The sequence below is a fragment of the Chiloscyllium plagiosum genome, unplaced genomic scaffold (assembly GCF_037043375.1).
Source record: "Chiloscyllium plagiosum isolate Xiang-an unplaced genomic scaffold, Cpla_swu_hap1 HiC_scaffold_21, whole genome shotgun sequence".
Lineage (NCBI taxonomy): Eukaryota > Metazoa > Chordata > Chondrichthyes > Orectolobiformes > Hemiscylliidae > Chiloscyllium > Chiloscyllium plagiosum.
In genome coordinates this window covers 18,709,477-18,724,094 of record NW_028270159.1, presented here as the reverse complement: position 1 = coordinate 18,724,094, position 14,618 = coordinate 18,709,477, and the positions used below count along the sequence as shown (strand labels likewise).

The 14,618-nt window shown below is 42.3% G+C and overlaps 1 protein-coding gene across 2 annotated transcripts in view; it reads left to right on the top strand.

The window, feature by feature from the left end:
* The window catches only part of LOC122564892 (gelsolin), a 75,914-nt gene that overhangs the window by 38,258 nt on the left and 23,038 nt on the right, over positions 1-14,618 (top strand). For both annotated transcript variants that reach the window (XM_043720304.2, XM_087998381.1), the window contains 6 exons: positions 1,565-1,654; positions 4,096-4,231; positions 5,794-5,882; positions 6,623-6,838; positions 8,768-8,901; positions 13,215-13,305. In XM_043720304.2, the coding sequence (XP_043576239.2) occupies positions 1,565-1,654; positions 4,096-4,231; positions 5,794-5,882; positions 6,623-6,838; positions 8,768-8,901; positions 13,215-13,305 (756 nt within the window). The remainder of the gene's footprint in view (positions 1-1,564; positions 1,655-4,095; positions 4,232-5,793; positions 5,883-6,622; positions 6,839-8,767; positions 8,902-13,214; positions 13,306-14,618) is intronic.

The window sequence follows — 14,618 nt, the reverse complement described above, 5'->3', positions numbered from 1 at the left end:
AATACAGGCAGGATATTTCTGATGACTAGGGAGTAAAGAACCGGGAGTCCCAATCTAATGCATGAGCTCACTTTTGGCTCAGATGAGGAGAAACTTCCTCACCTAGAGACTGGTGAGCCTGTGGATTTCTCTGCCAAGGCCGTAACATCGAATATTTTGGTTTTCGAGAAGGAATTTGATACAGTGCTAAAGGGACGAGAGCATGGAGAGAAAGTGGGAAATGGAGGATTCTCTGTTGGATGATCGGCATCGATCATGTTGAATGGCACAGCAGGTTGGCAAGGTTGACTGACCTGCTCCACCTCCTGATTTGAAGTTACCTTGTTGGGACCTGTCAAAAGTCATTTATTCTTAGCTGAGAACAATAAGTCTGTTTACAAATTCCATTTTAGTTATTCCTTGACATTTGGTGAACCAATAAAATCCCTTTTGTAAAATTGAGAGTTTTAGGGAGAAATTTTGCTGTATGAGACCTTGGGCACTGTTTGCTCTGATAATTGAAGTGTTTGAGGTAATGAGAAACAGTGTATTATTGACTTTTTGCAGCATCTGTTGGCCGATGCAGTCAATGGAAGGACCCTTAGAAACATTAGCAGCTGTTCTTCCACCCAGGTGGTCCTTATACTCATTTCTTAGTCTGTCCAACTCCTTTATTTTCCCCTCACATCTATCTCTACATAGTTATTCCCCAAACATGTTCAGTGTATATTCCAACCCTTTCCCAGGTACAGTCGGTTCTAAAAAGTCACTGGAACTGAAATGCTAACTGTTTTCTCTACCCAAATGCTGCCAGACCTGCTGAGCTTTTCCAGCAAATTGGTGATTTTGTTTCTCATTTGCAGCATCTGCAGTTCTTTTTCGGCTTTAGAAACATTGTACGGAGGGATCTTGGGATGCAAGTCCAGAGGTCTCTGAAAATGGCAACACAAGTGAATTGAAGTGGTGTATGGCATGCTTGCCTTCATCGGTCAGGGCATTAAATGTGCAGTTGGCAAGTCATGTGGCCTAACTGAAGTTTTATATAGCTGCAACTTTGGCACGTATTCAAATCTGGTTGCCACACTATATAGGAAGGATGTGGAGGCTTTGGAGAGAGTGCACAAGAGTTTTAACAGGAAGTTGCCTGGATTGGAGTGCATTAGCTATAAGGGGAGGTTAGATTGTTTTCACTTGAACGTCAGAGGCAGAGGGATGATCTGATAATGTATAACGTTGAGGTGGTGTTAGGGTTGGATAGTCAGGGACTCTTTTTCCCTGGCTAGAAATACCAAATACTAAGAGGCATAGGTGAGAGATAGGTAAGATTGCACTGCTAGGGAAGGTGGGTAGCAGTAGATAGGAACAGTCAAGTGTATGTGCCTGCCTAAATGTCCCATGAACAGGCAGGGAATAGAGGAATACAGACCATGTGCAGGCAGATGTGGGGTTAGTTTAGATTGGCATCATGGTCAGCATGGACATGGTGGGCTGAATGGCCTCTTCCTGTGTTGTACTGCTCTCTGTTCTGTTGTACCTATTTTATGGGTTTTGTGTCTGGTTACTGACTTAATTGCTTCATTTTTAGGTTCTTGGACCAAAGCCAGACCTGCCAGAAGGAATTTGTGATGATGTTAAAATTGATGCATCCAACAGGAAACTGGCTAAATTGTACAAGGTACAAATTATAACCATTCCAAATCATGTTTATTCAAAATGGAGTCCAGCATGTAGACTTAAATCCAGCCTGGCTGATTCACTTTTCCTCTTCAGAAGGAAAAAGAAATGACATCTTGTTCTTTCCAATTTCCAAGACGTAGGAGTGTAAGAAACGCTTGACACAATTGCATAGGGCTTTCTCAGTGACTCCACACCTGGTGCACAGTGCTCCATATTTACAGGAGGATGCACTGCATGGAGGAAGTACAGAAAAGTCACCAGATTTAGTCCTGGGTCAAGTGGGTCATTGTGTGGCAGTTGTGTAAATGGGGCTGCTCTTCTCAGGAGAGTGAGGGACAACCTTCTGGGAGCAAAGGTCTGAAGGGGCTAGACCAGATGTGACACTGAAGGTGCTTCCCTCAGTTGGTGAGCCTAAAACAAGAATCAATTGTTTGAGACAGAAATCTCTTCAGTCAAGAGTTGTAGATCTTTGCAATTTTTTGCCCTAGAGTTCGTGGCTTTGCTGTCGTCATTTTGAGGGATGTGGGCCTCTCAAGCTGGGTCAGTACTTATCACCCAGTTGGCCTTGAAGGTACATCCATTCAGTTGTTGTATCAAGATTCTGTTAATGCAACAGTTTGGCTCTTTGTAGCATACACCTGGCTTCATTTGTGGAACTTTTTTTTTCTTTTTTTTTAAAAAGGTTAAATATTGTCATTTTGTTTCATTTTCACCTAGACTTTCTAATTTTCAGTTTTTGATTTATAGAAGTTGGAGTTTTCAGCCAGGCACATCAGACTGGGAGGAGGGTTTCTTGCTGATTTGGCTCCAGCTGGAATATGTTGATCCTGATTTCAATCATGTGCCCCAGAGAGCTCCTGATTCCTCAGTACACCACTGTGTGCCTCAATGAGGGCTTAATACTATGGGCTGTGTTTCAGGTTAAAAAATGCAAACTAGAGGGTGATCTGACTCTTCCCGTGAAGGGCTGGGAGTTACCAACGTAGCTGCAACAGCACATCTGGGTGTGTTTTGAGCAAATAGCACTCTTGAACAGGGCCTTTTTAAATATCTGAAGGATTACTTCAAACTCACTAAATGTTTTAGGATTTTTTTTATTTGGATAAATTTTGTTGCACGTGGTAATTTTGGCCAAAAGAATTGGCATGTCCTAGGGGAAACCATTGGGTCTGCAGTATGTCTGCTGTGCACTTAAATGGGCCGTTTTGGTTTTGAAGAGCCATCATTATTGTACTTCATTTTACTGTTACTTTCCGATATGCCCCTCTCCAAAGACTTGCTCATGATATTGATGCTCGCTGCATCTTAGCTGGGGCCACTTTTTTTCCACCTGTGATGGAAATATGCTATCGTTTGTAATGGAATGAGAGTATTGGCCCAGACACTCTAGTGAATAGTGTGTATGTGATCAGGGAGCTGTAATAAACATGTCTGAATCTTAGTGCCAGCTTACCCATATCTCTCTCCTGTCCCAGGAGCTAACATGAGTGTTGCCCCATTGGGTGCAAATACCCTGCTGGAGGCAAAAGCCCACATCTTGCTGGTAGGTCACTTGCTGCTGAACCTGGTCTTGTAGTTGAACTGCTGTGCTACATCTGCTCAGCTTGCTGTACAGCTCAGGCGATGTTGACTCATGTCATTTCAAGCACGTGGCTAAGAGCTTTACCTGTTTAATTTGCAGTGTGAGCATTTGGCTACTTCCATGCCTTTTGAGTATTACCCAGCAGCAGCTACAGGGACATATAAGGAAGCGACCAGTTATAGCATGTGCTCTGTCCTGTCTCGTGACCAGATTAGGAACTTAGTGTCACCCCTCCACTCCTCCAACTCTGGCACTTTAATGCCAGGCCACTGCTTTAGGTCATTTCCCACTGATAAGCCTCTAGGACTACTGGCTGCTTTGTGCAACATGTTTTGTCTTTGGGAACTGGAACCTTGAACTCTGTCCCCTTGTGCAGCTCAGAAATTTCCTGCCCTTGTATGGATAAGTGTTCCCATCTGGGTAGTAGAGGTGGCTGTCACATTTCCGACGCCCCTCCCCCAAGTCCCTCCTCCCTATCTTTTATCTTAGCCTGCTGTATCAACTTTCCTCATTCCTGAAGAAGGGCTAATGCTCGAAACGTCGATTCTCCTGTTCCCTGGATGCTGCCTGACCTGCGCTTTTTCAGCAACACATTTCCATAGTAGAGGTGGCTGTGTCATCTTAAACAGGCTGCTGCTTCACTTAAAACCAAAGATAAGTTATTCTAATAAAACATCACCTCCAAAGCCAGAAGCAGGGGAACCCCAGGCTTATTGAGAATGAGTAATTTTTGGTTTTATTTTTAACTTGGCTAAGGAGAATTGAGTGAGGCATGTCTCACAGGTGGTTTTTAATGGGCTGCAATACATGGATGGCTTTCTGACTAAATGTGCACTTTCCCCAACTTTATTCCCTAGGTTTCGAATGCTGCTGCTGGTGAAGTTCAAATAAACTTGGTGGCTTCGGAGAACCCATTCAAGCAGAGCATGTTGGACTCTGAAGACAGCTTTATCTTAGACAATGGTTCCAATGGGCAGATCTTCGTGTGGAAAGGTAAGTGAGGTTGGGTTAGCCAGTTGATGAGCCATTAATAGCAATTTTTGAGGCGCTTCTTTCAAATTGCCAAAAATTGAAACCAATTTTAGATGAAACTCACCTTTCCCTTTTATCTTCGGACTTGCTGGTTTCATTTTGGATGATCAAGTGGGAAACGAAACAATTTTAAGCTGTGTTCCTGGATCACATCCCAGTACAGTCAGTGAGTATCTGTTGATTCAGCTCATCAGACTGAGAGAGTGGAGATCAGAATGTTAGTTCTAGGTTTGGAAATTGTTGATGAATTTAGGTGCTGCCTCAGAAGGGTCACATTAGTGAATCTGTGGAATACTCCCTGGGTGTGGGCACACTCCCTGTGGAGCCAGTCATTTCATGGAGGTTTGTGTGGGGAAAGACTCAGGATGTGCGGGAAATGAAAATTTTCAAGTTGCTCACTAATATTGAAGCAAGAATTCTTGCTTCAGTGTTGTGTCCAGCAGAACTTTTCTAGCCCTGAATCATGGGAGGGGCAATTCCTGGTGTCTTCACCAGCTCATTCAATGAGCTTTATTATCTTGTGTCAGTCTCCTGGTTTTGCTTCATATCCTTGCACAGTTCTTATCTAAATAACCAATGGCTGAAGTGAAGCAGCAGCCTCCACATTTCTAGGTGGTCTATCCCATTCCTGATTACTTGTGTGAAACTTTTATCTCTCTCCTCACTTTGCATGTTAAATCTACATCCTCCTGTTCACTTATTTTATGAGCAGGAACCGTTTTGTCGCACTTACTCTGTTCTACTTCATCGAGCCCACTTGGATTTTGAAAACTCCTATCAAATCTTCCATTCCTGCATTATTTTGGCTTCAAGTTTTATTTGTAGCTTTTTGAAATGGCATGAAAATTGGAGACCATTTGCGTTATCCATGGTGTTGCAGAATGAGCAGGAGGTGGTTTTTCAGAGGCTACCTCAATCCTTCAGATGTCCGGTAAATACCTGTCCTGGAAACATTTTGAAAGGAGTTGGTGCTGTTTTGCAACGAGATAATGGAAGGAGGGACCAGTAGTTGAATGCAAGAGGTTTTTGGTTGGCTTTGGCTTTGGCTTTTAATGGTGCAGTATCAATCTGTCTGCTAATCTATTGTGTAACCCTCTGCCCTGTGAAGGCAGTTACAAGCTGCCACCTTGACCTGCAGTAGTCAGTACCCACTTGATAAGACTGAGTGGTTTGGTCTAGAGTTGCTTTTATAGGTTAGTGTTCGGTTTACTTCACTAAAGTGTTGCATGAACTACCTGGATTTTACAGCAGTCCATTATGGGATGCTTTAATGATGTGAACTTTTTATTAGCAGCTCCAGAGTTTAAAAATTCAAATGCAGAACTGCCGCATGAGTTATACGTTAATTTCTCTGGATTTATATCCCGGATTCTAAATTGATCCAGCCGCGCACCCACTGTCAACATGATCATGTTAATCAGATGTTTGAGTCTTTCTGCCTCCAAGTGTTTGATGTTTGTTTTTAATGTGAAATTATTGCAAATTATTTTAAAAGAAAATTTAAACCCTTTTCTATTTCTAAGGTAAGAATGCTAATCCGGAAGAACGGAAAGCTGCTCTGAAAGCTGCTGAAGAGTTTATTACGAAAATGGGATATCCCAAACATACCCAGGTAAGATCTGCTGGATTGCTGCCAGCAGACATGGGAACAGCCTTCCTCATTTTGTCAAACTACAGACCTTTCTATTTTAGGTGGATGGATGTTGCCACAATTTGTTTCCTAGCACTGGGTCTAAAAGCCTGTTTGGCTCAGTGTTTGGGGATCAACTATTATTCCCCTTTTTGAAAAGGACAGTCTTAATGAGGTGTAATTAATTGCATGATAGCAATTGGATACTAGTCATGTTCAGTATTGTTACAAAGTCTTAAGGAAGGACCCTTGTAGTGTCCCTGCCTCTGGGCTGGGAGGTCCAGGTTCAACCCCACCTACTCCAGAAGTGTATAATAACCCCTGAACAGGTTGACTTTAAAAATGTCTAAGTCTGAGGAGACCTGCAGATGTCAGCCTGCACTCAGATTTGTTTTCTCTTTCCAAACCAGTGACAAATCCGGTCGGGCTTAATGCAGCCTCCAACATTCACCTTTTTAGAAGTTATCTTGTGCAAAAAAACTAACACTGAAAATAGATATATGGAGAGAGGGTTGAAGGAGAAACTATTTTTTAGAATTTACCTGAGTGGTATGTTTAATCTGTTTTCATTTTACATCCAGGGTTATCCTAAAGAACTACCTGTATACCTTGCTTTAACGGTTTATACTCCTGAGGAGAACAGAGTTTACATTTGACTCCAGTGAAAAATTTTTTGAGCACAAGCGTGTTGTTGGTAATGCTGCCCATGTCCTGTGCTTTAGATTCAGATTCTGCCAGAGACTGGTGAGACCCCGCTGTTCAAGCAGTTCTTCAAGGACTGGGTTGACCTGTATCAGACCGAGGGAATGGGAACCTGCTACGTTTCTGGGCAGATTGCCAAAATTGAAAAAGTGCCTTTTGATGCTGCGACTTTGCATGAATCTCCTGCCATGGCTGCTCAACATGGAATGGTAGATGATGGCTCTGGAGAGAAAACGGTATGTCACTAACTTGTCACTAACTTGTCACTAACTTGTCACTAACTTGTCACTAACTTGTCACTAACTTGTCACTAACTTGTCACACCTGAGAATGGAAGTTATGAAGCAAAAGTAGATTTGTGGAAGCCGTTGGATTTCCCCAAAGGAAACCAGTTCTTCATGAGGATCCAGTTGTGTAAAGAGATGTTGTTTGTACCACTCCCAAACCTGTCCAACAGCCAACTTTCACTTACATAGCATTATGTGATGTAGTGCAGCGTCCAATGACGTTTGGTGTCAGCTGTCAAAGGGAACCATCAAACTTTAGCATCCCACTTGCTAATTTGCTGTTCTGTCATTGGCCAACCAGATTTGCACCCAATGCCCCACTCCTACATCTGTAAATGCAATGAAATAAATTCATTCTCTTTCTGATCCTTGTCTTCAGTTCCCACTATGGTTTCCCCAAAAAATTCCATTTGTAAGTGCAGTAAAAGGATATCTGGAGAAAGTTGTGGGTCGTGGGCTAGTAGGTTGTTTGCCTGTTGGACAAGGGCAAACAGGAGAAGGCATGGGAAAAGTGGCCTTTGAAGGGGCTGACCATGTCTGCATTGCAATTGGTTTAGATGTTCCTCATTGTCTGTGGCTGGGCAATACCAAGTGCAGTCAAACCTTCTCTGCAGCTGAAACTATTTGTGGGTGATCTTCCTTCCATGTAGTCGCAGTCTACTTCCTTGCTTCCCCCTGTCTTGACATACTCTGGCTTTCAATGATTTGCAAAAGAGTCTCTCAGCTAAGTTGTCATTTTAAGATCAGAGATCACTTGTTCAGATCCCTCTGGTTTCAGCCACTTTTCCAAGCTCTTCCTATTTTGTCCTTGTACAACAAAGCCAATCACCTTCCAGCGCTAGTCCGAGAACCACCATTTTCTCCAAATATCCTTATTGCACCTGCAGTTTTTCCATTGAGGATTACAAATTAGATTTGGAGAGACTTTAGAACCTAAACAGTTCATGGTGATGTACATAGGACCCCATTCTTCCTCCATTTCCTATATTCCAGATAATAAAAGATCAAGGTGTAAATGCAAATTAACTGGATTTTTTGTTTTTACAATGTGCATGAGACACTATACACATCAATTTCAATCCAGTAAACCTGATATTTTTGATGGCCTGGGGAAGAGGTTATGCCATTTTTAATAGGAATCATAGATTGAAATACCATTTTGTAATTTGTACGCCATGAGAACAAGGAGAGGTTGGTTGGTGGCAACATGTTGAAAGGGGGGGGGGGGAATATGGCTGTATTTTCTTCTTTGTCTTGGCTACGACTTTAGACAAAAGGAAAATGACAAGTTATTATCTCCGTTTCCTGCAGTAGCTGCTTTGGAATATATTTCCCATGTTGGAATCCACTAGAAAATGAGGACTGCAAATGTTAGAGTTGAGAGTGTGCTGGAAAAGCACAGCAGGTCAGGCAGCGTCCAAGGAGCAGGAGAATCGACATTTCGGGCAAGAGCCCTTCACCTCATTCCTGATGAAGGGCTCTTTCCCAAAACATCAGTTCAAATGCTGCCTGACCTGTTTTTTTCCAGCACCACACTCTACGTATGTTGGAATCCAGTTTCATTCACACCCAGTGTGACTGGAGTACTTTCAGACTGATACTTGCACAATGCTGACCTGTCTGACTCTGATCAATGCAATGGCTCACTTAACATGGACAATGTGCCTCTTGTTTCTCGGCCAGAGGAGGGGAACAACTGTGATGTTCTGCTATCCTGTGCCCTCTGTCTGTGCTGGACAGAGAGTATTTGTGCTGCTGTAGACAGTGTACTGGAAGAAGGTCTTCCCTGGTCTACTTAACTACTTGCCTTTAGGAAGGGAAATGGGGATGAAATACTACCTTTTCACAACACTAAGTGATCACATTGAACCATTTCAGATCTGGCGCATTGAAGACAATGACAAAGTGCTTGTTGATCCCAGTACTCATGGCCAATTCTATGGAGGTGACTGCTACATTCTCCTGTATCCTTACACATCCTCGGGAAGACAGGGCAACATCATCTATTACTGGTAAGCTGTTGGAAGACTTTTATTGAATGTTTTATTTGTAGGTTTTTTTTGTGAAAGCTTTCTGTAGTCCCTTTCCCTTACCTCTGAGCAATGCTGGCACACAGAGGAAGAGGTGATCGACTGGGGTGCCCTCTGAATTCAGCCGGGCTTCCAGTTTTCCTGGTGTTACTCTGAAAAGAGGAATGGATGTTCTGCTAATTCTGTCTCCTTCCCACCAGCACCATTATCCTCAAGTAGCAGGTGACTGACCATCCCTTTCACTTGCTTTTGGAGATCTTGCTGCATTTGCCAATACAACTATTTCAAAAAGGATTCGGTGCCTGTGAATATCACTGTTCCCGGAGAATGTGAAAAGATGTTTTATACTCCATGTGAAGAAAGAAATTGGAGTCTACCTTGAAATAAGACTTTTTGTTCAATGAAATATTATAAGCAAGTCTCTGTATCTATGCTACTCCTGATTTGGTCTCTCTAATAAAATGGAGAACACTTGTTCAGATATCTCTACTGTTAGCCACTTTTCCAAGCCCCTTCTCTTTGGGCTTCACAAAGCCAATCACCTTTGAGCCTTAAACTAGAACCACAACTTTATCCAGTTGTGGACCTCTTCCAGTACGTGTCTAACCTCCAACTGATTACAATTTCGAGTTTGGGGTGGGGAGAGTAAAAAGCATCATCTGAGATTTTGTTAATGGGATGTGGGCATCTGTGTGCCAGCATTATTGCTTATCCCTGATTGCCTTGAGAGCACTTAAGTGTTAATCACATAGCTGTAGGAAAATAGTCTAAGTCCAACCAATAAAAGATGGCAGATTTCCTTTTCCAAAATGAAGGAATGACTTGGTACTGAAGATAAATCAGCCTTTTCTGATTTTGCTCCTTTCTATGAGCTTTGGATAAATGCTTGTGGACATCTTAAGACAGGAACTGTTTGTCATCTCCAGCCAACTAGGTGGGGAAGGACAGAATTATAGCTTAATCCTGATAATCTGGCGTTTTATTTAGAGATGATATTCATGATGAATTATGGCACTCCAACTCAGTAGAGCCACTATTAGGATCCCAAATTAAGCCACTTTTTTTTGTCTTAATCTTTTGGGTATCTCAATACAAGTATGGTACCTTTAACCGGAGTGAACTTTTTTTTTCAAGCACATTCTGTACAGATGTTGTGGTGTCACTAAGGCTGCATTTTATTGCCTGTCTTCAGCTACCTTTTGAAGAGGTGGCTCAGCAGTTGCCACTTGAACTACAGCAGCCCATGTGAGGAAGGTAATGCCACGAAGGTGTTTGGATTGCATTCTTAAATTCTGACTCAAAGGGCTGAGTACATATCTGAGGGTAGCCTGGAGGTGATAGTATTTCCATGATGTGGCTGGTGATAATATCTGCTCGCTCCTGGATTAGCCTGCTGTCAGTGTGCTTGGACTTATTTGTAAACCTGTCAATTTGCCTGAGGTTCCTGAAACTGTAACTTTGCAGGAATAATGCCTTCTGTACAGAGCAGAACTGGAGGGAGTGGGAGGCCGGGAGATTAACTTGAGCTGTTTTGAATATAGTGAGCCTCAGTACCATAGACACTGCTGTTCCACTGCTCTGAATTTTTAAAATTGATTTCTTTCCCACCCAATTGCTCATTGACCCAAACCCTGAACCTATTGATGATTCTTGAGACAGAGTACTTTAAAATCCTGAGGAGCTGACATTTACAAAAAAAAGAATACAAATCAGGATAGTTTAAATGCAGCTATACAGTATTTTCACTCCTAGGTGTGCCAGGTTTTCTGCCTTATCTCACATGGAGAATGAGGGTCTGCTACATGTTGAACCTGTGCTGCACAAAGGGAACATACCCATGTTCCTGCCCAGATGGTGTACTTCATTATCCAATTGTAGAAAGGGTTACACTCTGGTAGAACTGACTGGGATTGGCTGTGAGTAACGTTGGCAGACTTTTAGCTAAGGTTAGAGCTCTGTGTTTTTGTGGCTTTCTTTCACATCCCTGAAGATGATCTTTTGGTGGGGGCAGCAAAACTGTCTTCAAAAAGAAAGCCTATCCAATCTTGGCTGAGGAGACCAGTTGGGTCAATTCTGCTCATGACTTGGAGGGGTAAAGGGAATCATAGAATCCCTGTAGTGTGGAAACAGGTCCTTCTGCTCAAAGGTCCACACCGACCCTCTAAGAGTAACCCACCCAGACCCATTTCCCCACCCTATCATCCTGTATTTATCCTGACTAATGCACCTAACCTACATACCCCTGAACACCATGGGCAATTTAGCATGGCCAATTCACCTAACCTGCACATTTTTGGATAAGTTTTGTAAATCTTGATTAGGAGCGAAGAAGGCTGGACTGCTTGTCATGACTCATAGCTTTCTTTCTCAAACTGTTGCACAATCTGTCTCCATAAAAATTAAATAAATGGATGCAGGTTTTGCTAAAGTAGTGAGACTGTTAGAGTTCCACTAATACCAGGTCAAAGTGACACTGTCTACTATCATCTGCACAGGCTAAAGGTGGAAATCTGCAAGTTGCTGTTGATACTAATCTCCCACAGGGTGTGCAATTACAGTCTTCATCTTGGAACATTAGGCCAAATGCACATGATCTTGCTCTAAACACTTAGGGAAAATGTTTACGTTTTGAACGATTGGGTTCAGTAGTGCTTTTTCTGTTGCAAAGCCTTTCTGACCTTGGAAGAACAAAAAGTTTTTATTTCACGTGACACAAGAACAGAATCTGTTAATGGGGGGGAGAAAAGCTCAAGTCAAGTGGCATCTTTTGAAGGAAATAATTGTTTTTTGAATTCAAACTTCCAGCATTGACTGACTTTGTTTGTTTGTTGAGAAGTGTGGAGTATTATTCCAACAGATGCAGATTTTGGAGAAACTATTTTTGTCTTTGCATCTTATTTTAATCCCATGTGTATATCCATTTTGATTCATTGGGCAGAGAGCAAAATAAAATGTGTGGATTCTTCCATCTGGTTGTATGTTTAAGAGTCTCCTTGTCGCTTGCTAATGCAGGTATCGGCTTCCCCTGTAGAGGGGGCTAGATTCAAAAGAACACCAGGGAGCGAGCAGACTCCATTGATCAAACTTAATTTGAGTTAATGAGAAGTAGATAGTACCAGTGCAACCTGGGCTGTTTTGAACTGCATCAGTAGATTAAAAGTTAATTTCAATGGTCTTTTTCACGAAACAATTTTGCAAATATATTGCCTTCTGTCCCAAAAATGTTAGATTAGCTTGGGATTTTTATGGGAACTATTGTTACCATGGATACAGAGGGTTTTGTTTCAACTTTGAAGGTATCTTCCAGTTCTAAAACACTTCCATTTTTAGATCCAGGAATGGAGCTGCTTTTTGTAAAGAACATGCATTTTGCACATGATCTGTAGGTGGCAGCACAGCAAAGTTTAACAATAAAGTGTTTACTACTTGGTTTTTGATATGAAAGAGCATATCGATCTCTTAAATGCTAAGAAAGTATCTCTATACATTAATCAGAATGTCCTAGAATCCCAACAGTTTGGAAGCAGGCTGTTTGGCCCATCAAGTTCATATTGTCCCATCAGAGCATCCCCATTCCCCTGGGCAGTCCACCTATCCTGCGTATCCCTGGACACTATGGGCAAATTAGTACAGCCAATCCACCTAACATGCACATTTTTTTGACTGTGGCACCTGGAGGAAACCCATGCGGACACAGGGAGAATAGGCAAATTCCAAACACACAATTAACCAAGGGTGGAATTGAACCTGGGTCCCTGGTGCTGTGAGGCAGAAGTGCTAACCAATGTGCCATCCTGTCTCTGACAGCTGACTGATTTTTTTTTTAAATTCCAAACACACTCTGCCACTCACGACAACAATGGTTTGTTGACTTAAAAGTATTGCACTGATTTGTTTTTCCTTGCATTGGTTTCCCGCCCCCATCTTTTTATTTAAAATAATCCATGCTGCAATGCCACTGGTATCCAGGCCCCTAGGTGTTGTCTTAACTTTTTTTCCCTATACCAGCCAGTGGCAGTTGAGGGATGAGGATTGGGATCTTTGGTCTGGTGTGTATGGTGCTAATTGAATCATTTCTCTATATATGCAATTGGAGGGCATTCACTCAGCACACTTGCTGCAACTGAATGATTGGTTTGGGTTAGGAGGTACATGCATATAAATGTATGACTTGAGGAACATCCTTCAAACAAGTTGGCTTTAAGGCATAACGTAACGTTTTAGGTGTGGCACTTGTGTTGTTATCTCTTGTCCAGTCCCATTGATGTAATGCTGGTTCTCCTTCTATCTTGCAGGCTGGGAAGTACATCATCCCAGGAAGAAAAAGGTACCGCTGCCATCTTGACTACCCAGCTTGACGATGATCTGGGAGGTGGGCCAGTTCAGGTAAAGCCTACACGTTTTTGAGCAAAGTCAGTGTGGCCGTTAAGTGACTCGCTGATTATCACTTGACTTTTAAATGTCAGCTGTTTTGCGATTTTTGTTTTCAGCTTTCTGTTATGCAAAGCACCAAGTACCCCTCCAATAAAAAGCAAAGAAATGAAACAATTATACAACTGTTTTTCTCTTGAGCTTGTTTATGCTGAGTGTTGGTCCCGTGATTGGGCTAAGTAGGCGAGTGTGGCAGCTCACTGTGTAGCTGCCTTAATTATTCAGTTGCCTCTGTGCCAGTCCACTCTGCAGGGCATCAATTATTTTTGTTGCTTGTCCGTGTCTAGCACAGCAGGCACCAACCATATTAATTTTTTGGGGGGGTGGTGTTTGTGCTTTTATAAATTTTGGTTATTAGGAACTAGAGTTCTGAAACCAAAGAGTCAGGAGACTTATTCAATTATGCCCTAAATTCCATTGGAAAGAGCGTACTGTTGAGGGATTTCTTACCTGCTCCTAGATAGGTGAACCAATCTGCACTTTCTCTGCTGCAGCGTTTTTTTTTAAGGACAGTTTTACTGTGTTCCTGTCTGAAGAGCTCTGCATGGCGCACACATTAACTGTGCACGGCCCAGCTGTGTGTATCCCATTGTATTGCCTGAAGAGCAATACCACTTCCATTCAAAGTTTTGCTTATTCTTAGTTGCCAAATACCTTATTCATTGAACTTCTATTTTAAGTGGAAAGTAATACAATGTTACTTTCTATAATCAGTATCACTGACTATTGTGGGGCATGTTGAACTTCTTTCTAAACACTCCAATCCACCCTCATCCTGTTCATTTGGTGTCTTAAATTAGTCTTTCTTTGTGCAACAAGCTGTGCAAATGCTTCACAAAAGCAGCACTCCAAGTTTGTCATTTGACCGTGGACTGTGAAGAATCCAGTCTACTCCCAAAAAGTTCGCCAACAACCTGCTCTTGGCTACTAGTCAGCTGCCTCCCTGCAACTGAACTGGGTTCTATTTCTTTCCAAGTGCTTATTGTAATCCTCTGAATGACAAAGCACTTGGGCTCCCTGAATGTTGTTGCACTGCAAGAAATCAGGTTCACACAGAAATGGATACTTTAAAGGGAAATATTGCATACTTTTTGTGGCAGAGGCAATCTCGAGAGGTACTACTTGAACATGGAGTAGGTTTTGCAGGAACAACAACACTGCTTATGATGATTGAACCCCACCTAGGGCTTGAATGCTTTAATTCAACAAGTGGGGGCCGAAGTTAACCTTTTTTAATGTGTATCTTTGCCCTGACGTCTGCCTGTAGC